This window comes from Corythoichthys intestinalis, chromosome 12, assembly GCF_030265065.1.
Source record: "Corythoichthys intestinalis isolate RoL2023-P3 chromosome 12, ASM3026506v1, whole genome shotgun sequence".
Lineage (NCBI taxonomy): Eukaryota > Metazoa > Chordata > Actinopteri > Syngnathiformes > Syngnathidae > Corythoichthys > Corythoichthys intestinalis.
This window is the reverse complement of record NC_080406.1, coordinates 4,256,804-4,281,391: the sequence shown is the minus strand read 5'-3', so window position 1 is coordinate 4,281,391 and position 24,588 is coordinate 4,256,804. Positions and strand designations below refer to the sequence as shown.

Here is a 24,588-nt window from a genome sequence, read left to right as displayed (position 1 = left end):
TTTTGGGTTAGCTGGCTGTGTAGCCGATAGCGTCACTCTCACACTCAGCAACAAACGGGAGGGGGTGAGCGCTGCTGCGCCAAGCCGCTTCTGGCTGCATTTTTGACACAAGAAAAATAGCGAATACCGTCCTACGGTCTGCCGGAAAATTTTAGTGGTTTTGAAACCGCGACGTTTTCACACCACGGTAAACCGTGAAACCGGTAACCGGCACATGCCTAATCTCAATATATCGCAAACTCACCAAAAATTGCAATGATAGTTTTTAACAATATTGTTCAGGCCTAAAGATTTCCACTACAAATACTCTGTTGACTTAGACGATGTATGTTTTATATAAAAAATAATAATAAGGGAAACGTCTTATTTAGAACAGGAAGTTATCATCCGGACTGTTTTTTTATTGAACTGGAAGGGTTTCCGGTATGATTTGGCAGGAGACGGTCTTATCAACTTGGCAACCCTGCATATTTTGGCTCTGTACCTGCCAGTGTAACAACAGGGAGGTGAGCTTATAGTATCCCATAATGCAGCCTTGCATTCTCACCGGCTGCCATTTGCACCTGCGCAGTGTAGCGTAAGGGAGGTATGCAATGGTGTGGTATCCCTGAGCATCCAATTCCGATATGTGTTGATCAAAGCAACATATCCAGGAAGATTCTCCATGAAAACTCATCTTTACAATTTGACTTAAACTTTCAATATCTGTGAGGCAATCCTACTCATTTTCAACTCCTTTCCCTTGTACCGTCAACTGCATGATTTGAAACCCAAAATAGTCCATCAACAGCTCCAATGTCTAATCAATCCTGACAATTTATAAGCTTCCGTTTCCGCATGTCGTTTAACTCGGACCACATTGCTCCCAGAAAGATCGCTCGCTCCTGTCAGTAACAGGACTTCATTCCCTTCATTCCGACACCTTTTTTTCATTCCCTGGCATCTGTTTCAAATATAGTAGCATAAGGTATGCTTTTTTTTAACTGCAGGCCCTGGCTTTGATTTTATTTTCCTTCCATGTATCGTCCTCAACTCTCTTCCTGTTCTGTTTTTCCACAATGTTAACTTTAGAAGAGCAAACAATGTGTTTTATTATTGTGTGCCTAAATTTGCGCTTGTTGCTAGTCTTCATGATACAGTGGGGCAAATAAGTATTTAGTCAACCACCAATTGTGCAAGTTCACCTACTTGAAAAGATTAGAGAGGCCTGTAATTGTCAACATGGGTAAACCTCAACCGTGAGAGACAGAATGTGGGGGGAAAAAAAAAAATCACATTGCTTGATTTTGAAAGAATTTCTTTCCAAATTTTACTGGAAAATAAATATTTGGTCACCTTCAAACAAGCAAGATTTCTGGCTGTCTAAGAGGTCTAACTTCTTCTAACGAGGCTCCACTCGTTACCTGTATTAATGGCACCTGTTTTAACTCATTATCGGTATAAAAGACACCTGTCCACAACCTCAGTCAGTCACACTCCAAAGTCCACTATGGCCAAGACCAAAGAGCAGTCGAAGGACACCAGAGACAAAATTGTAGACCTGCCCCAGGCTGGGAAGACTGAATCTGCAATAGGTAAAACGCTTGATGTAAAGAAATCAACTGTGGGAGCAATTATTAGAAAATGGAAGACATACAAGACCACTGATAATCTCCCTCGATCTGGGGCTCCATGTAAGATCTCACCCCGTGGCGTCAAAATGATAACGATAACGGTGGGCAAAAATCCCACAACCACACGGGGGGACCTAGTGAATGACCTACAGAGAGCTGGGACCACAGTAACAAAGACTACTATCAGTAACACAATGCGCCGCCAAGGACTCAAATCCTGCACTGCCAGACGTGTCCCCCCTGCTGAAGAAAGTACACATCCAGGCCCGTTTGTGATTCGCTAGAGAGCATTTGGATGATCCAGAAGAGGACTGGGAGAATGTGTTATGGTCAGATGAAACCAAAATATAACCTTTTGGTAGAAACACATGTTCTCGTGTTTGGAGGAGAAAGAATACTGAATTGCATCTGAAGAACACCATACCCACTGTGAAGCATGGGGGTGGAAACATCATGCTTTGGGGCTGTTTTTCTGCAAACGGACCAGGACGACTGATCTGTCTAAAGGAAAGAATGAATGCGGCCATGTATCAAGAGATTTTGAGTGAAAATCTCCTTCCATCAACAAGGGCATTGAAGATGAGACATGGCTGGGTCTTTCAGCATGACAATGATCCCAAACACACAGCCAGGGCAATAAAATAGTGGCTTCGTAAGAAGCATTTCAAGGTCCTGGAGTGGCCTAGCCAGTCTCCAGATCTCAACCCCATAGAAAATCTGTGGAGGGAGTTGAAAGTCCGTGTTGCCCAACGACAGCCCCAAAACATCCCTGCTCTAGAGAAGATCTGTATGGATGAATGGGCCAAAATACCAGCAACACTGTGAAAAGCTTGTGAAGAGTTACAGAAAACATTTGGCCTCCGTTATTGCCAACAAAGGGTACATAACAAAGTATTGAGATGAACTTTTGGTATTGACCAACTACTTATTTTCCACCATGATTTGCAAATAAATTCTTTAAAATTCAAACAATGTGACTTTCTGTTTTTTTTTTTTTACACATTCTGTCTTTCATGGTTGAGGTTTATCAATGTTGACAATCACAGGCCTCTCTAATATTTTCAAGTGGGAGAACTTGCACAATTAGTGGTTGACTAAATACTTATTTGCCCTACTGTATATCAATTTGGGGTGTGACAATATATTGCAAAGTTGATATAGGTGAAGTAATTCTAACTTTTCCCTGCTGTTATAGACAGAAGCCAGAGAAACCATTTCCAGGATGATGGCCGAACTGAACCTTGGCAGAACAGAGAAGTGTGTGAGGGTTAACTCTGTGTCCAGTGGTTTTGCTGAGGCTGACCTACAAGTTGTCCTACAGGCTGAGATTCTCCCACCTGCTCTTATGTTGCCCAAAGTGGAAGACACACAAGAGGTTCAATGGGTAAGTCTTTATTCTCTCACTGCAACACAAATCTACGTATTGTCAATCTTCCCCACTCAAACAGGGAAATTTGATCAAAGTATAAATAATGTTTTCTTTGTGAAACAACCATATATGCAAAACATTCCAACCAAGCAAAACTCAATAGTTTCAGTGTATACAGAGAACATAAGTTCAAAAATCCTGTGACATTTCTCCCCATGTCCCCCGGGTCTATGAAACGTAGTAGTATCCTTACACAAACTCAAGAAGTAAGACGAAACCACAGGAATCTTCAAAGCAATCATAACATGCTTTTCCATTTCATAGTAAAAGTGGGAATTGATCCCTGTGGCAAGTCGGGGATGGGGCAAAGTGTTTTTCTTGGCTTCTGCTCAAAAGGCGGACATTTGTGTGGATTTGCTTCATAAGCCTAATTGAGCTCACAATTGTGCCTTTGCCGAGTTTGGTAGGTGCTTGTTCACTGTGAGATAATCTAAAAAATATATCCAGAAATCACAGTGTATGATTTGTTAAAATTTATTAGATGGGCTTTACAAGGCAAAGGCCTATATAGTAAAATTCTTTTTTTTTTTCTTTTGAATGGCGTTTCTTCTGCACGCTGCACAGCCCGACGTTTGACTGATCGGCACCGTTCGAATATCAATATGACCGGAATGTTCATGCGATGCAGGGAATTTTTCGAATGACCTCCCCAATTTTTTCCGTTCGCCCGTGAACGCAGGTTATTTGAAAAGGAAAAAAAATTCTAAACGTTACTGGTCCAACAATTTTTCACCAAATCACAAAATGTATACATAAAAAATTCCAGGACAATAAGGGGTAGAGACGCCGATCGATCGGGTCCGATCACGTCATTTTCAAAGTATCGGAATCGGCAAAAAAATATCGGCCATGCCTTTTTTTAATATTAATATTTTTTTTAATTAAATCCTTTTCTAATTGTATTTAACGTTACAGACATAATATGTTACACTCATCCAGAGTCTTTAGTTTAGGCTTAAGGTAGGGTTATCAAATTTATCCCGATAACGGCGGTAATTATTTTTTTTTGAAAATGTATCACGTTAAAATATTTAACGCAATTAATGCATGCACTGCACGACCCACTCACGCATTATCGCGCTCAATCTGTAATGGCGCTGTTTTACCTATATAGAGAGATAAAAGGCAGCGTAAAATGAGTAGAGTGAATTTTGGAAGCCTTTGGAGCCTTTTTTTAATTGGCTAAAGCCTTACAATCCCTCTCCCTACAATTAGAAATCAATCAATCAATCAATCAAATTTATTTATATAGCCCTTTACAAAAACCCGAAAGGCCCTCAAAGTGCTTTACAACAAAACATGGCTCAAGATAAATAAAAGGCAGGAAAATATTATACAATGACATTTAAAAAATAAAGTAAAACAAAGAGCGCATCACAATAAAAGTCCAGCAAGTAAAACAATAAAACCGATAAAATCGAAAAACATTAAAAAAAAAAAAAAAGTCCTTAAGCTAATAAAACCAGGCTATCCTAATCTTTGTAAAAGGCGAGTCTAAAAAGGTGCGTTTTTAGCCGAGACTTAAAAAGACCTACATCCGTGGTGGTGCGGATTTCGGAGGGAAGGCTGTTCCACAGCCTGGGGGCAGCAACCGCAAAGGATCGGTCTCCCCACTGTTTAAGTTTTGACCTCGGAACATCTAAAAAAAGCTGGCCGGTCGAGCGAAGAAATATCATGGGAAGCAATGTGGGGAAGCAAGGTAGCAATTGATCTTTTTCTTAACGCCTTATTTTATTTCCCAATGCAGAGGAGATATATCAATTGGTAGCACTACGGACGTCATGGTTCCACTTCCCATCATGCATTTTGGCATGGCGACAGTATCATTTACTGAAAGCTCAACAAATACACTAGATGGCAATATTTAGTCACAATATACAAAGTCACAAGTCTTTCTATCCGTGGATCCCTCTCACAGAAAGAATGTTAATAATGTAAATGCCAACTTGAGGATTTATTGTCATAATAAACAAATACAGTACTTACAGTATGTACTGTATGTTGAATGTATATATTCGTCCGAGTTTTATTCATTTTTTTCTTAATGCTTTTCCAAAATGTATATGATCGGGAACAATTATCGGGAATGATTGGAACTGAATCGGGAGCAACAAAAAAAAAAGCAATCGGATCGGGAAATATCGGGATTAGCAGATACTCAAACTAAAATGATCGGATCGGGAGCAAAAAAACATGATCGGAACAACCCTAGTAATGCACAGACACCAAGGAAACTAACTTTAATCAGATTACTGTTTTGAAAAAATGAACGCGTTAGATTTCTCGTTACTGAAAGAAAGTGGTCCGATTACATTTAAGCTTTACTTAGGCTGGGTTTAGAAAGCAGGTCTTAATGCACGAATCTGATTTTTTCGTGTTTTTCCGACTCGAGTAAAGCATTAATTTGACGGTCTGAACGGGACAAGTCGCATAGAAGTGTACCATTTCAAACCCGATCTGGGTCACTTTCAGATGTGGTTTAAATCCGATCCGGGCCACATTTTTCCAGAATTTGGCGGCTAGAGGTGTGCGAGACTTCTGATTCTTAGATTATTCACGATTCGGCCGTGGAAGATTCGAGAACGATTCACAAACATCCAAATTCCGATTATTGAAATATGCCAAATAAAACGGAACTAGAACACAGTCAGCGCGCCCTTCGGGACACAATGAGGAATGGACAGAGAGTAAACATCATGCTGAACTCATGAGGCTAGATAAAAAAAACAATAATTCCTAACTGCGGCTGACAGGCGCTACAAACTCGGCCCACATAATACTCCAGTAGATATCACATGTACAGTATAAGCTGCACAGACTACTTTTCATTGTGTCAAAGTATCATTTTGTCAGTGTAGTCCCATGAAAAGATGAAGAGAAAAATGCGAGGGGTGTACTCACTTTTGGTATACACTGTACAATAAGAAAATGTAAGACATTATGAACTTATGACGAAACTAAGGCGAATTTTCATCTCGTTCTCGTCAGACGACAACTAGCATCCATCTAGTCATATTTTAGTCTCCCAAAATATGTTTTTAGTGCATCATCGTGACGTCATCGTCATGAAAAAAATTGTTCGTTGACGAAATATTTTCGTTAACGTCATCGTTGACGAAAACAACACTGCTCAAAGAGTGTCGGACTGCGAATTAGGGCGCATGCATAATACTTGAACGGGCTCAATGGATAAAGGCAGTCTGAACGGGCACGCCAAAAAAACATATGACCAAAAAAATCGGAATTGTACATCAAGACTTGCGGTATGAACCTAGCCTAAGTAACGCGTTAGTGACAACACTGCCCGTAAGTGCCAATATTTGTTGCATTTTTAGGCCTGTTAAGAGAACAGCATTGATTGGATGTTGGGTTTATTTACATGACATGTGTTTAATATGTTAATACATCACCCCGTGCACACGTGTGTTGTTAGGAAATGATTCCTATTTTATCACCTAACCTCTTCTCCTCCTCCCCCCATTATGGGTTTCTTAGCCTTTTCAGCTGCTTTTGCATGCGTATTGAGGCATCTTGTGTTTCAAGCATGTGTCTGATTCTCTCCACTCTTGTAGGACAGGCGCAGTAAATCCCCTCCCTTCTCATGTCTCCCCTCCCTGACTTGTTTATTTATCTCCTCTTTTTTATTGATATTAGCCTAGGAGCCTCCAGACTGATTTGTCGCTAAAAGATGGACTCGCTTGTTTCCTTTTGTGTGGAAAATCTTTAGCGGGGGCTTTCCTCCTCTCAGCCAAAACCCAAAGCCCCTTTTGTGACTGACGGGCCTTATTGGGCTGTAACAGGCGTAACCCCCCTCCCCTCGAAGCAACCCCCTTTTTTGTCTGCGGGACAATTCTCACAGATTCGGAGCTGTGCGGCATTCTTTGCCCCGCCGTACTATTTGGTGTAGCCAAAAGAATGGTGCCCCCGTCCCGCTCCTCCTCCTCCTCCTCCTATAACCTCCCCCTTATCCTTTTCTCCACTTCCCCTCTGTGAAATGAACACTTCAGCAGGCAGGAAACATTTAATCTGGCCTCCTTTTGAAGCAAAATTAATTGAAACTTGTCCCGCTATCGTTTCCTTTCTCTTGCTCTTTGCTGTATTGTCCGAGAGCCTGCTCGGAATCGGTGTTATTATTCCTTTTTTATTCAAGAAATTACCATATTTTTCTAACTATAAATCGCACCTGAGTAGAAGTCCTATTTTTTGATTGATTGTTAGAATTTTGTCCACGAACGAGCAACAAAGTGGGAAAAAAAACAAACACACAGCACAGAAAATCCCGGTGCCTCATCTACGTCTTTCTGAACCCATTTTTGGCGATTCCGTGGGTTCCTCTGGTTTGATTTAACGATATTTTTCTTATTTAATTACCTTATTGGAGGAGATCAATGCCATTGTTGATCAAATCATCTTCCTCCGGACCCATGTCCCCCTTCTTTCTGGGGGCTCATCTTCAGACTCTGCAAAATTCACTGCTTCTACTCGCCTGCTAATGACCGGATGCTCTTCTTACTGGTGTTCTACACCTCTTCTACCCCTGCCTTGTTGTTGCGATGCCATTAGGTTGATGTAATTGTAAGGGAAAAACGGAGTATTCCAGCAGAGACGTGATATGAAACATCATAGATGCAAGTTGGCGGCCACTGACGCCAACTTTAACTTGCTAACTTCAGGTCAGCTCAGGAAAACTCATTTAGTTAATATGAGACAGTCCTGTCACCTGGTTTTGAATGAGCTACTATTCCTTTATATGCTGGCCAAAAATGCATATTTCTATAATGAGTACAACAGACATTATGGCCCACAGAAATCAAGTTGGCGCTGGTGTCTTTGTCATCTTTGTCAAAATCACACAGATGAAAAAAGTGTCTGCTTTAACTAAAACCACACAAACATTTATAGGTTTTCATATTTTAATGAGGATGGTATACAAACATAACAGAAGGGGGGAAAATAAGTAAGTGAACCATCACAGTTCATGTTTTGTGGCCTCCCCTTTGGCAGCAATAACTTCAACCAGACACTTCCTGTAGCTGCAGATCAGTCCAACACATTAATCAGGACTAATCATGGCCCATTCTTTTCCACAAAACTGCTGTAGTTCAGTCAGATTCCTGGGATGTCTGGCATGGATCGCTGTCTTTAGGTCATGCCACAGTATCTCAATGGGGTTGAAATCTCACTCCAGAACGTGTATTTTGTTCTTCCGAAACCATTCAATTAATTTACTGCTGTGTTTTGGATCATTGTCTTGTTGCCGCATCCATCCTCTTTTTAGCTTCAACTTTCTGACAGACGGCCTTAGGTTTTCCTATAAAACATCCTGATAAACTTTTGAATTCATTCTTCCATTAATGATTGCAAGTTGACCAGGCTCTGAAGTGGCAAAACAGCCCCAAATCATGATGCTCCCTCCATAATGCTTCACGGTGGGGATGAGGTGTTGATGTTGGTGAGCTGTTCCATTGTGTGTTACTCCCAAACAAGTCATCCTTGGTTTCATCATTTTTGCCAAAACTTCTGTGGAGTCTCCAAGTGTCTTTTTGCAAACATTAAACGAGCAACAATGTTTTTTTTAGACAGTAGTGGCTTCCTCCATGGAGTCCTCCTATGAACACCATTCTTGGCCATAATTTTAAATATTGTTGATGTGTGCACAGAGATATTGGACTGTGCCAGTAATTTCTGTAAGTCTTTAGCAGACACTCTGGGGTTCTTTTTTTACCTCTCTCGGTATTCTGCGCTGAACTTTTGGCGGCATCTTTGGTGGACGGCCACTCCTTGGGAGAGAAGTAACAGTGCCAAATAGGGATGTCCCGATCCAGGTTTTTGCACTTCCGATCCGATACTGATATTGTTTTGCACTTCCGATCCGAAACCGATACTGGCTGATACTGATACCGGCCTATCTGAGCATGTGTTAAAGTTATTTAGCCTCCTAACGTAGTTGTCAGACTCAAGTTGAAAAGGGTTTTAGTACTCTTGATAACAACTAGCCAGCTGGATTAGGTGAGTTTGAATACCACACAATGGTTTGTAACAAGAAACTGACCTGTTTATTCAGTGATAAACACAAATATTATAAATAACAAACAAAAATGGCATATTCAGTCAGTCAAACGTGCAAATAATATTGTAAATTGTCTTAAAAAAGCAAAACACACAAACAACCTCAGTGGAAAATAAACTATTAACTAGGCCTGCAAGCAGGACTGAACGGGCCCTCGCAATCTAGCGCAACTCGGACGTCACGCAACTCGGACTGTGTGCAGGTCAGGGTGGTGGCAGATCCTCCTCTCTAATCATCTCATTAGAACCTAACATGCTCGAAAGTCGCCTATTTACATTCCCACACCCAAGAGATAAAAACCCCTATTGGAGAGAGTACTACAAAAAAGGAGCTACTACTGAGCTGTGCAGCCAAGCCCTTATTAAAAACCAAAATTAATCTTCTAACTGGGCCAATTCGACCAAGCGTGCCAAATATTGTGGCTCTATAAACTGCCTGAGTCTCTGAAAAAAAATATTTCCTTTAAATGGCGAACAAAGGGTCGTCACGGCAACAGACAGAGACACGTGGACATGGGCCGTAAATACGTATTTTAATAGGTCTTGAAACTACAATGACCAACCTGAAGAGAACTGGACATGTATTGGAAAAACGAGTGACTTTCTATTGCCACTAGTTGGCGCTGTAGGGTTGATGCAAATGACACCTACAAGGCCCTTCAGGGTATGACTCTCAACAAGCACGGGAAGTTTGGCGCAGATATGTTGTATATCTGCCGTGTTATGACTGTTCAAAGTTTTTGGAGAGAAAAATTGTTGACGGTCATTTTCACTTTCCTTTTTGGACCCCTCCGCTTCAGCGAACCTTCAATATTTTTCATCAGGCACCTGAAGACAGGTCTTAAGGCTTCCCTTAAGCATGTTTGAGGTAGATTGATTTTTTCCCTTTAGAGGAGGAGTGTGTCCCGTAAAAAAGGGCATTTCCTGTTCCCACTAGGAGGCGCCAGGCACAAATGGTAAATTTTCAATCCAGTCCTGCTCAAGCTGGTATACCTCACACACATGCCAGATTTAAAATAGATTGAACGTTGTATGAGGGAGTTATCAGTAATTTTCCAAATTCGGTGTTTTGGCAAAAAAATGGCTGACTTTGGCACCCCGCCTAGGTCAGGCCCGTGAATGAAAACACACCATTTTGATAACTTAAGATTTCATATGCCTCATGAACAGTCTCACCAATTTTGAGAATGATCAAACTAATTCCCTAGGTGCCAAGGTGTAAAATGTGCACACTGTAAATCGATAAAAAGTTCACATTCAATCCAAAATACCCGATTTCCTGTTGGGTTTGGAATACGCATGCAAGAGACTTTTTGGAGCAGTTTTGTACAAGGTATCGACTCTCCGAATTTCATCCCTCTACGTTGAAAAAACCTAAATGGAGAGGCCTTTTTGAAAATTTCAAGGGGGCGCCACTGAGCCATTTTGTTAAATTGTTTCGTAACGTTGCAAGATTATCGAACGTTATCCAAAGCCGCATGTATGTGCAAATTTTGGTGAGTTTTTATGCATATTCAAGCCTCCAAATGTAAACTCTTACTGTGAACCCATGAAAATTTCACATTCGATCCAAAATACCCGATTTCCTGTTGGATTTGGAATATGGGTGCAAGAGACTTTTTGGAGCAGTTTTGCATAAGGTATCTACTCCCCAAATTTCCTTGCTCTATGTTGAAAAAACCCAATAGGAAAGGCCTTTTTTAAAACTTCTTTCTGTCGCCACTAGTTGGCACTGTAGAGTTGATGCAAATGACCCCTACAAGAACCTTCAGGGTATGACTCTCAACAAACACGGAAAGTTTGGCGCAGATATGTTGCATATCTGCCGAGTTATGACTGTTCAAAGTTTTTGGCGAGACAAATTGTTGACGGTCATTTTCACTTCCAGTTTGGACCTCTCCGCTTCAACGAAACCTCAATATTTTTCATCAGGGACCTGAACACATGTCTTGAGGCTCCCCTGAAACAGGTTTGAGGTCAATAGATTTTTTTCCCTTGGAGGAGGAGCCTGTCTCGTAAAGAAGGCCATTTCCTGTTCCCACTAGGGGGCGCCAGGCCTAATGGGTAATATTTCAATGCAGTCGTGTTCAGGCTGGGATATCTCATATACATGCTAGAAATGAAAAAGATTGAACGTTGTATCACGGAGTTTTTAATCATTTTCTGAATTTGGTATTTTGCCCAAAAATGGCCGACTTTGGGACGACGCCCAGGCCAGACCCTTGAATGAAAACACACCATTTTGAAAACTTAAGATCTCATAGGTCTCCTGAATAGTCTGACCAATTTTGAAGACGATCCAACTTTATCCTTCAGCGACAAGGTCTCAAATGTAAATTGATAAAATTTCGCATTTGACCCAAAATTTCCGGCTTCCTGTTGGGTTTGGAATATGGGTGCAAGAGACTTTTTGGAGCAGTTTTGTACAATGTATCAACTCACTAAATTTCATTGTTCTACGTTGAAAAAACCTAATAGGAGAGGCCTTTTTGAAAATTTCAAGGGGGCGCCACTGAGCCATTTTGTTAATTTTTTTTATAGATTATCAAAATTTACGCAAAGTTGAATGTATGTGCAAATTTTGGTGAGTTTTCATGCATATTCAAGCCTCCAAACGTAAACTCCAACTGTGAACCGAAAAAATTTCACATTCGATCCAAAATACCCGATTTCCTGTTGGATTTGGAATATGGGTGCAAGAGGCTTTTTTGAACAGTTAGGCATAAGGTATCTACTCCCCAAATTTCATTGCTCTACGTTGAAAACCTGAGAGGAGAGGCCTTTTTGAAAATTTTAAGGGTCAAGGGGGCGCCACTGAGCCATTTTTTGACATTTTTTCAAAACGACGCAAGATTATCGAAATTTACGCGAATCTGCACGTACGTGCAAATTTTGGTGACTTTTCGTGCATGTTCAGGCCTCCAAATTGGCCATTTTCATTTGCCCTGAAAAAAGAATAATAATAATAATAATAATAATAATAACTAGGCCTGCAAGCAGGACTGAACGGGCCCTCGCAATCTAGCGCAACTCGGACGTCACGCAACTCGGACTGTGTGCAGGTCAGGGTGGTGGCAGATCCTCCTCTCTAATCATCTCATTAGAACCTAACATGCTCGAAAGTCGCCTATTTACATTCCCACACCCAAGAGATAAAAACCCCTATTGGAGAGAGTACTACAAAAAAGGAGCCACTACTGAGCTGTGCAGCCAAGCCCTTATTCAAAACCAAAATTAATCTTCTAACTGGGCCAATTCGACCAAGTGTGCCAACTATTGTGGCTCTATAAGCTCCCTGAGTCTCTGAAAAAAAATATTTCCTTTAAATGGCGAACAAAGGGTCGTCACGGCAACAGACAGAGACACGTGGACATGGGCCGTAAAAAAGTATTTTAATAGGTCTTGAAACTACAATGACCAACATGAAAAGAACTGGACATGTTTTGGAAAAACGAGTGACTTTCTATCGCCACTAGTTGGCGCTGTAGGGTTGATGCAAATGACCCCTACAAGGCCCTTCAGGGTATGACTCTCAACAAGCACGGGAAGTTTGGCGCAGATATCTTGTATATCTGCCGAGTTATGACTGTTCAAAGTTTTTGGAGAGAAAAATTGTTGACAGTCATTTTCACTTTCCTGTTTGGACCCCTCCGCTTCAACGAAACTTCAATATTTTTCATCAGGCACCTGAAGACAGGTCTTAAGGTTTCCCTTTTACAGGTTTGAGGTAGATTGATTTTTTCCCTTTAGAGGAGGAGTGTGTCCCGTAAAAAAGGGCATTTCCTGTTCCCACTAGGAGGCGCCAGGCACAAATGGTAAATTTTCAATCCAGTCCTGCTCAGGCTGTTATACCTCACACACATGCCAGATTTAAAATAGTTTGAAGGTTGTATGAGGGAGTTATCAGTCATTTTCCGAATTCGGTGTTTTGGCGAAAAAATGGAAGAATTTGGCGCCCCGCCCAGGTCAGGCCCGTGAATGAAAACACACCATTTTTATAACTTAAGATTTCATATGCCTCATGAACAGTCTCACCAATTTTGAGAATGATCAAACTAATTCCCTAGGTGCCAAGGTGTAAAATGTGCACACTGTAAATCGATAAAAAGTTCACATTCAATCCAAAATACCCGATTTCCTGTAGGATTTGGAATGTGTGTGCAAGAGACTTTTTGGAGCAGTTTTGCACAAAGTTTTGACTCTCCAAATTTCATCACTCTATGTTAGAAAAACCTAAATGGAGAGGCCTTTTTGAAAATGTCAAGGGGGCGCCACTGAGCCATTTTGTTAAATTGTTTCGTAACGTTGCAAGATTATCGAACGTTATCCAAAGCCGCATGTATGTGCAAATTTTGGTGAGTTTTTATGCATATTCAAGCCTCCAAATGTAAACTCTTACTGTGAACCCATGAAAATTTCATATTCGATCCAAAATACCCGATTTCCTGTTGGATTTGGAATATGGGTGCAAGAGACTTTTTGGAGCAGTTTTGCATAAGGTATCTACTCCCCAAATTTCCTTGCTCTATGTTGAAAAAACCCAATAGGAAAGGCCTTTTTTAAAACTTCTTTCTGTCGCCACTAGTTGGCACTGTAGAGTTGATGCAAATGACCCCTACAAGAACCTTCAGGGTATGACTCTCAACAAACACGGAAAGTTTGGCGCACATATGTTGCATATCTGCCGAGTTATGACTGTTCAAAATTTTTGGCGAGACAAATTGTTGACGGTCATTTTCACTTCCAGTTTGGACCTCTCCGCTTCAACGAAACCTCAATATTTTTCATCAGGGACCTGAACACATGTCTTGAGGCTCCCCTGAAACAGGTTTGAGGTCAATAGATTTTTTTCCCTTGGAGGAGGAGCCTGTCTCGTAAAGAAGGCCATTTCCTGTTCCCACCAGGGGGCGCCAGGCCCAATGGGTAATATTTCAATGCAGTCGTGTTCAGGCTGGGATATCTCATATACATGCTAGAAATGAAAAAGATTGAACGTTCTATCACGGAGTTTTTAATCATTTTCTGAATTTGGTATTTTGCCCAAAAATGGCCGACTTTGGGACCACGCCCAGGTCAGACCCTTGAGTGAAAACTCACCATTTTGAAAACTTAAGATCTCATATGTCTCCTGAATAGTCTGACCAATTTTAAAGACGATCCAACTATTTTCTTCAGCGACAAGGTCTCAAATGTAAATCGATAAAATTTCACATTTGATCCAAAATTTCCGGCTTCCTGTTGGGTTTGGAATATGGGTGCAAGAGACTTTTTGGAGCAGTTTTACGCAATGTATCGACTCGCCAAATTTCATTGTTCTACGTTGAAAAAACCTAATAGGAAAGGCCTTTTTGAAAATTTCAAGGGGGCGCCACTGAGCCATTTTGTTAAATTTTTTTGTAGATTATCAAAATTTACGCAAAGTTGCATGTATGTGCAAATTTTGGTGAGTTTTCGTGCATATTCCGGCCTCCAAATGTAAACTCCAACTGTGAACCGATAAAAATTTCACATTTGATCCAAAATATCCGATTTCCTGTTGGATTTGGAATATGGGTGCAAGAGGCTTTTTTGAACAGTTAGGCATAAGGTATCTACTCCCCAAATTTCATTGCTCTACGTTGAAAACCTGAGAGGAGAGGCCTTTTTGAAAATTTTAAGGGTCAAGGGGGCGCCACTAAGCCATTTTTTGACATTTTTTCAAAACGACACAAGATTATCGAATTTTACGCAAAGCCGCACGTATGTGCAAATTTTGGTGACTTTTCGTGCATGTTCAGGCCCCCAAATTGGCCATTTTCATTTGCCCTGAAAAAAGAAGAATAATAATAATAACTAGGCCTGCAAGCAGGACTGAACGGGCCCTCGCAAACTAGCGCAACTCGGACGTCACGCAACTCGGACTGTGTGCAGGTCAGGGTGGTGGCAGATCCTCCTCTCTAATCATCTCATTAGAACCTAACATGCTCGAAAGTCGCCTATTTACATTCCCACACCCAAGAGATAAAAACCCCTATTGGAGAGAGTACTACAAAAAAGGAGCCACTACTGAGCTGTGCAGCCAAACCCTTATTCAAAACCAAAATTAATCTTCTAACTTGGCCAATTCGACCAAGTGTGCCAAATATTGTGGCTCTATAAGCTGCCTGAGTCTCTGAAAAAAAATATTTCCTTTAAATGGCGAACAAAGGGTCGTCACGGCAACAGACAGAGACACGTGGACATGGGCCGTAAAAAAGTATTTTAATAGGTCTTGAAACTACAATGACCAACATGAAAAGAACTGGACATGTTTTGGAAAAACGAGTGACTTCCTATCGCCACTAGTTGGCGCTGTAGGGTTGATGCAAATGACCCCTACAAGTTCCTTCAGGGTATGACTCTCAACAAGCACGGGAAGTTTGGCGCAGATATGTTCTATATCTGCCGAGTTATGATTGTTCAAAGTTTTTGGAGAGAAAAATTGTTGACAGTCATTTTCACTTTCCTGTTTGGACCCCTCCGCTTCAACGAAACTTCAATATTTTTCATCAGGCACCTGAAGACAGGTCTTAAGGCTTCCCTTATGCAGGTTTGAGGTAGATTGGTTTTTTCCCTTTAGAGGAGGAGTGTGTCCCGTAAAAAAGGGCATTTCCTGTTTCCACTAGGAGGCGCCAGGCACAAATGGTAAATTTTCAATCCAGTCCTGCTCAGGCTGGTATACCTCACACACATGCCAGATTTAAAATAGATTTAACATTGTATGAGGGTGTTATCAGTCATTTTCCGAATTTGGTGTTTTGGCGAAAAAATGGAAGAATTTGGCGCCCCGCCCAGGTCAGGCCCGTGAATGAAAACACACCATTTTTATAACTTAAGATTTCATATGCCTCATGAACAGTCTCGCCAATTTTGAGAATGATCAAACTAATTCCCTAGGTGCCAAGGTGTAAAATGTGCACACTGTAAATCGATAAAAAGTTCACATTCAATCCAAAATACCCGATTTCCTGTAGGATTTGGAATGTGTGTGCAAGAGACTTTTTGGAGCAGTTTTGCACAAAGTTTTGACTCTCCAAATTTCATCACTCTATGTTAGAAAAACCTAAATGGAGAGGCCTTTTTGAAAATTTCAAGGGGGCGCCACTGAGCCATTTTCTTAAATTGTTTCGTAACGTTGCAAGATTATCGAACGTTATCCAAAGCCGCATGTATGTGCAAATTTTGGTGAGTTTTTATGCATATTCAAGCCTCCAAATGTAAACTCTTACTGTGAACCCATGAAAATTTCACATTCGATCCAAAATACCCGATTTCCTGTTGGATTTGGAATATGGGTGCAAGAGACTTTTTGGAGCAGTTTTGCATAAGGTATCTACTCCCCAAATTTCCTTGCTCTATGTTGAAAAAACCCAATAGGAAAGGCCTTTTTTAAAACTTCTTTCTGTCGCCACTAGTTGGCACTGTAGAGTTGATGCAAATGACCCCTACAAGAACCTTCAGGGTATGACTCTCAACAAACACGGAAAGTTTGGCGCAGATATGTTGCATATCTGCCGAGTTATGACTGTTCAAAATTTTTGGCGAGACAAATTGTTGACGGTCATTTTCACTTCCAGTTTGGACCTCTCCGCTTCAACGAAACCTCAATATTTTTCATCAGGGACCTGAACACATGTCTTGAGGCTCCCCTGAAACAGGTTTGAGGTCAATAGATTTTTTTCCCTTGGAGGAGGAGCCTGTCTCGTAAAGAAGGCCATTTCCTGTTCCCACTAGGGGGCGCCAGGCCTAATGGGTAATATTTCAATGCAGTCGTGTTCAGGCTGGGATATCTCATATACATGCTAGAAATGAAAAAGATTGAACGTTGTATCACGGAGTTTTTAATCATTTTCTGAATTTGGTATTTTGCCCAAAAATGGCCGACTTTGGGACCACGCCCAGGTCAGACCCTTGAGTGAAAACTCACCATTTTGAAAACTTAAGATCTCATATGTCTCCTGAATAGTCTGACCAATTTTGAAGACTATCCAACTATTTTCTTCAGCGACAAGGTCTCAAATGTAAATCGATAAAATTTCACATTTGATCCAAAATTTCCGGCTTCCTGTTGGGTTTGGAATATGGGTGCAAGAGACTTTTTGGAGCAGTTTTGCACAATGTATCGACTTGCCAAATTTCATCGTTCTACGTTGAAAAAACCTAATAGGAAAGGCCTTTTTGAAAATTTCAAGGGGGCGCCACTGAGCCATTTTGTTAAATTTTTTTGTAGATTATCAAAATTTACGCAAAGTTGCATGTATGTGCAAATTTTGGTGAGTTTTCGTGCATGTTCAGGCCTCCAAATGTAAACTCAAACTGTGAACCGATAAAAATTTCACATTTGATCCAAAATATCCGATTTCCTGTTGGATTTGGAATATGGGTGCAAGAGGCTTTTTTGAACAGTTAGGCATAAGGTATCTACTCCCCAAATTTCATTGCTCTACGTTGAAAACCTGAGAGGAGAGGCCTTTTTGAAAATTTTAAGGGTCAAGGGGGCGCCACTGAGCCATTTTTTGACATTTTTTCAAAACGACACAAGATTATCGAAATTTACGCAAAGCCGCACGTTTGTGCAAATTTTGGTGACTTTTCGTGCATGTTCAGGCCTCCAAATTGGCCATTTTCATTTGCCCTGAAAAAAGAATAATAATAATAATAATAATAATAATAATAATAATAATAATAATAATAATAATAATCCTTTGCAAAACAATAGGGCCTTCGCACGCTTAGTGCTCGGGCCCTAATAATAATAATAATCCTTTGCAAAACAATAGGGCCTTCGCACGCTCAGTGCTCGGGCCCTAATAATCCTTTGCAAAACAATAGGGCCTTCGCACGTCTAGTGCTCGGGCCCTAACTAGGCATCAGTTCTCTGCTCTTGAACAACTGTACCAAGGCTTTAAGAAAATCAGTGCAAATAATACTATTTTAAACCAAAAATGGCTTCTACTCCCCTATCTACTCCACACTTTGTTGCTCCATCTCCATTTATTCTACACACTCCCTTCAGCTGTTTGCCCTGGATGGAGTTCCAGCATGATGGTGAGATTTTTTTGTTGTTGACAAAGACAAGCATTTCAAGATGCTGAGGTAACAGCTTACATTTTTACCGATTGACTTTAAAGTTACATTGCAGTCACAATGTAAGAGATGCCACCGAAGTAAATTGGGAGACGGTAATGCTAGTGTGCTGAAGGTGTGCCGTAAAATGCGGACTGGATTTTAAGGAAACCAAGTCAAAAACTGGAATGGATTATGTAAATCGGTGCGCTGGAAAACCTGGACCGGATTTTCAAAAAAAAATACGGGATCGGAAGTCTGGATCGGAATTTTTCCGTGTTGGCCGATCCGATACCGATGCGCATTTTTTTGCGCATATCGGCGGTCGATCTGATCCAGATATCGGATCGGGACAACCCTAGTTCCAAACTCTCTCCATTTGTAGACAACTTCTCTGAATTTCCATTGATGAACATCCAGACTTTTACAGATGGTTTTGTATCCTTTTCCAGCTTTATTCAAATCAACAATCCTTGATCGCAGGTATTCAGACAGCTCTTTTGACCGAGCCATGATGCACATCAGACAATGCTTCTCATCAAGACCTCTCTTACCAGGTGTGTTTTTTATAGTGGGCAGGGCAGCTTTAAACCACTCATCAGTGATTGGGCACACACTTGACTTAAAAGGTGTGGTAAAATTTGGTTTCAATTGCTCTTTAAGTCTCCTTAGGCAGAGGGTTAACTTATTTTTCCCCTTTCTGTCATTGTTTGCATGCTGTGCTCAATAAAATATGAAAACCTATAAATGTTTGGGTGGTTTTAGTTAAAGCCGACACTGTTTTTTCATCTGTGGGATTTTGACAAAGATCCGATCACATTTGATGGTGATTTTATGCAGAAATGTGAGAAATTCCTAAATGTTCAGATACTTCTTCATACCACTGTATTTGTACCTGTGATTGCTTTGTGGTGGCACTGTCTTGGTTCCACATCTGCATTTTTCAGGTCCCTGATTTTGTTTCCATCCACTGCCATTCAATCAATAAAATACAAAACTATTTGGTTGTGGCGACTAAGCCATTTCTTCATGTTGTCCTCCCATGTCGCGATGATGGCAGATGAATGCGGCATTTCCAAATTGTCTTTTTGGAGGGATTTTGATGACCCCTACTTTTTCAGTATTATTTCTAGGGTTGTTCCGATCATGTTTTTTTGCTCCCGATCCGATCCCGATCATTTTAGTTTGAGTATCTGCCGTTCCCGATATTTCCCGATCCGATTGCTTTTTTTTTTTGCTCCCGATTCAATTCCAATCAATCCCGATAACTTTTCCCGATCATATACATTTTGGCAATGCATTAAGAAAAAAATGAATAAAACTCGGACGAATATATATATTCAACATACAATACATAAGTACTGTATTTGTTTATTATGACAATAAATCCTCTTTGAGAGGGATCCACGCATAAAGACTTGTGACTTTGTATATTGTGACTAAATATTGCCATCTATTTGTTGAACTTTCATTAAATGATACTGTAGCCATGTCCAAATGCATGATGGGAAGTGGAACCATGACTGTGCGTAGTGCTACCAATTGATATATCTTCTCTGCGTTGGGAAACAACTAGGGCTGTCAAAATTATCGTGTTAACGCACGGTAATTAATTTTTTAAATTAATCACGTTAAAATATTTGACGCAATTAACGCATATGTCCCGCTCAGACAGTATTCTGCCTTTTGGTAAGTTTTACAGCAAGGCTTTTTGTGCTGTCTAACAGCGAACTCTTGTGGTCGCACGACGTCTCAGGCTGACGCCTACGTTGTAATATTGTGCTTATCTGATCCTTGGACTAGATTTGTCCGTAAGTATGGTTGTTGTAAAGAATGTACATATTATGTTAGTAAGCGAAATGTTATATTTTTTGTATGAGACGCTTTTTGTTTGTTTAGTGAACCTGTATAGCGTGCTAAGCTAACGTTGTTGCTAATGCAATGCTTGTGTACTTTTTTTTTGTAGTTTTACGACAGTCTAAAGAGGACAATGGTTTAGGCTATTTTATTAATAAATCAGATGAAAAAGGAAGAAGTCTGATTATTAAGGTGTCGTTCACTAGCTGTCTAGCTTTGGAAAAAGTAGACGCTTCGGAGTGAGGACAGCATAGACAGATTTAAATGACAGTAGAGTGAAATGCCCACTACAGTCCTTATGTATATTGTAATAATAATGCCATTTAAGACTTTTTTTCTCGTGTCGTATGCTCTTTAAGCCTAAACTAAAGACTCTGGATGAGTGTAACATATTATGTCTGTAACGTTAAATATAATTAGAAAACAATTTAATTAAAACATATATATATTAAAAAAAGGCATGGCCGATATTTTTTTGCCGATTCCGATACTTTGAAAATGACCGATCGATCGGGACCAGGGCCGGCCCAGGCCATTTGGGGGCCCTAAGCAAAATAATGCAAAGGCGCCCATATTTTTGGCCCACCATTTTGTAACAGTGTACTGTGAAACCCAAACATGCAATCCAACCCATACGTCCATACTTTGTATAATAATCAGATTTTGTTGTACTGCGTATTTCAAACTTCTCCCCTCAAATGATTGTCAGTACTTACAGTAGATAGCGCCAAACCTTTTTCTAAAAGAGGAAAGAAAGAAGTTAAGAACTTTTATTTTTTTAAGCTTGTAATCAAGGATCAAAACTCACATAAGTCAAATAAAGCAAACTAAAATAGAATATAAATAAAACACTTGCCAGATTGGGGCCCCCCTAGTGGTCAGGGGCCCTAAGCAGCTGCATAGTCTGCGTATAGTCTGGGCCGGCCCTGATCGAGACATCTCTAATTATTTCAATGCACAAAAGTCTTATATTTGGGCCAATACGGTACCTCGGAAACCAGTCTACAAAAGAATTGTCAATATCTAAACAATAGCAGCATCAATGAAATTTTTTTCAGCTGATACGTATTTCATAATTTTGCATCTGATGTGGGGCCAAGTTGTTTTTTTCTTACTCACCCCAATTGTGTCTCAATTAAAGTGAGAGCCATTGAAATCAAATGGCTGCTGTACATAGAGAAGCACAATGAAAGCACCTCTTATAGCCTCTCCAAGTGCATAATAGCCAAAGAAGAGAATACGGGGACGGAAACATGTAATCAGAAATGCTTGCAAGCTCTTAAAAGATTTTTTTTTTTTTCTACTCTTGGACAATGTCCGTTGTCATGTGCGATATCAGCGCTATCGCCCCACAATGGCCTGCTGTCTATCTATCTTGTTTCTTCTGTCACAAAAATAGATTTATCTTACACCCTCTTTTCACACTCTCAGACGCAAACCCCCCCACTTCCCCTCCGCCCGCGCCGTACCCAACTAAAACCCCCAGCGTTCACGTTGCCATGGCAGCCAGGCTCCCACCGGGTTGTGACCTCAGATGATTACAGTACAAAGCCTGTTGGGGTCTTGGAAAGGGAAAAAAAGAGCCTTTTGAAGATGAAAAGTCTTTGATGGGTTTGTATTTATGCAAATCTCTTCAGATATGATTTATCCTAGCTGTGATTGAATGGAGAGATGATTAAAATTGGCCCTATTTTGGAAATCCTTCAATGGAGGCCTCGTTCTTTCAGACCAGCGAGTATGGGGGACGTTATGGGTCGCGTACCTGAGATTATTGTGGAAAAAGGCGAAGGGACACAAAGTTTTTGCCTCTGGTTTGCCGAGTACAAGGGGGGTATCGGCTTTGAAAGGAAATATCTGATGGCGGGAGGGGGGCTTTTGTGTGTTTCCAGATGATAGATTTTGGAATTTGGGCTATCCCACCGGCAGTCCCAAGGCTTGCTGTGAACTGGTCTATTGGAAAAAAATTGGAACGCTTTGGTCTTTAAAAGAATTTAACTCCAGTTTTAAGAACTGCCTAGGTGAGTTGGCATATTAGACAACCCGCTAGTGTGCGTGTGAGACAAAAGACTCCAAATCTTGTTTCTTCTCACCTTGATGTGTATGCAAACACTGGGTGTATTTACATGAGCATGGAAAATAATGTCCCCGCGTAGAGCGTCTGAAGACTTGACATGAAATGAAGAAATATTCCCTGGTGATCTTACAAAGTGTTTTATCCTGTCTCGATGTATTTTTTTTTGTTTATAATGGCTGCTAAGGGAGCAGTTAGCTGCGGATCCAGTTTAGCGGTGGGAATCTCTGGGAAGCTCACGATGCGATTTGCGATACAAGTAGGGCAAGTTGACTTTTGGGCCAGGGGGGACACAACATGTTGATGACCCCAAAACGCAGTGTCAGCAATAAAATTAACATAAAGGGATCCCCTATTTTTAAGACAAGTAATTCTTAAAAGATAAATGTTAGTATGAGTTATAGTAATTTGATATTAAAACCCCTCTGAATGTTTTTGTTTTAATAAAGTTTGTAAAATTATTTTAAGTGATAGGTCGCCATTCTTGTTACGTCGCAGTGCGTGACGTCACCCGGCTCGTTGCCGAAATTCCAGCGTGTCACTCGCTAGCTTTCCCAACATGTCGTGGGTTCTACCCTTCCTATTTTAACCAGATCTGAAAAGTGAGGAGCAGGACAGCACTGTCGGTCGTTCACAAGACGAGCTTCAGGGAAAAATGCTTGCAGCAAATACCTGATAAGACAAGAGTTGAGCAAAAGTCTCAATGACAACAGAGCGAGAGAGCGTATGCTATTGGGAACTCCGGTTGGGAGCGAGAGTTTATTCTGTTCGGAACTCCGGTTTTATTAGCAGATATTCAAGGTAAGCATATTGCGTTTTCAAACTCATCCCAATATAATTATGTAGATTGTTAACATCCAGAGCTGTCGTGTGCTTTACATACAGTACAGGCCAAAGAGCACACCTTGTGTAATCCATGTCTTGTACATTGTAACACGTGGTAGGTAGGATACGTGTATAAAAGTACCAAAAAGGGTGCAGCGTCCACCTATGCATATTTTATTCACAAAAAAATCATATTTCCACCTTGACCACTCTTCGCTCGGGAGCTCAGCAGTACGCAAACACGCGTTCCCTGACGAACTCCAACATTGTTGTAAGGTCCATGTCAGAGTCACTGTAGCGTACCATAGTGCTTTGATTATTTGGTATGATTTGGGAAAAACTCCCACGAAGAATAGCAATATTAATCCAAATCAGCGTTTTTTACTCATTCGAAGATCCAGGAATTAGACCGATCCCATGGCAATGTTGCAGCCGCGATCTGGCCGTCGATTCCACTATATAGACTAGTCCGAAAAGCCGCTGTGGGACCGACAAATGAAAAAAATAGACAGATGCGAAACCAATATTGCAGACGCGGGGGGACCGTTGGATCCAGAAAATAGACGGATCCCTTACTTGACTGAGTATCCAGGAAAAATGTTCGGGCGCCAGTTGTACGTGCATACAGGGACCGAAAAGGGGGAGAAGCTTCCACTTATGCACATTTATTCACTAAAAATAATAATTCCACCTTGACCACTCACTTCACTCCCCTTGTTTCCATTTGACTGGAAATTGCATCCAAAAGCAGCACATCGTGGCATTTTACTTCGCGGGTTTAGGCAGCAATAAGCAATTGTTGAGCACGAAAGATCCCAATGACGTCATGACTGCGAGCCCGCAAACCATGGCGCCAACTAACGGTCAAAATATGGACTAAATATTATAAAATATTGCCATTGATTTAACATTTTATGTGTTTCTAAAAACATATTTTAGTACAAGAGAAGAATTGTGGTTTATTAGAGCCTACATGTATTTAAGTTAGAGGATCACTTTAAGACTCTAGAATATTTATATAATAATTAGTTGAAAATGAGTGTTTTTTTGTTTCCCATCATTCTCGAGGGGAATTCTAAATCAGGTTGCTTAGGACAGCTATACTGTTCACCAAGATCGTCATTCATTGAATATGGTACGCCCGCCGGTGTCATGCCAATTTAGTTACCCCAGTCAAAAATTGCATCCCCTGGGCGGAGCTATATGGAGGTAGATGTGTCTTCATTATTCAATTAAAAAAATGTGTTGGAATGCAAAAATAAATTTGAAACTTTAAAAAAAAACGCATTTGAAAGCTTTTTTTTTTTTTTTTTTTTTGATTGAAGCAACTTTTTTGATTGATGTAATGTTTTGCGTTTGGACCACATTTTGGCTAGGACATTTGTGTCTTTATTATTTAATGAAAAAATAAGTTGCTTCAAACAAAAAATATATATTTTCAAACAAAAAATGACTTCAAAAGAAGAAAAATTTTAATATAGAAAAAGTTTTTGAATGCGAAAAAATATTTGAGACTCAAATATTTGCATTTGAACACTTAATTTTTTATTTTAAAAAATCTTTGATTTTAGCAATCCTTTTTGTGTTTGGGCTATATAATGGGTAAGACATTTGTGTCTAAATCATTGAATCCAGTCCTC

The 24,588-nt window shown here is 40.5% G+C and overlaps 1 protein-coding gene across 2 annotated transcripts in view; it reads left to right on the top strand.

Annotated features, from left to right (window-relative positions):
- clybl (citrate lyase beta like) overlaps positions 1 to 24,588 on the top strand; it is a 142,904-nt gene that overhangs the window by 79,119 nt on the left and 39,197 nt on the right. For both annotated transcript variants that reach the window (XM_057852770.1, XM_057852769.1), the window contains exon 3: positions 2,809 to 2,997. In XM_057852770.1, the coding sequence (XP_057708753.1) occupies positions 2,809 to 2,997 (189 nt within the window). The remainder of the gene's footprint in view (positions 1 to 2,808; positions 2,998 to 24,588) is intronic.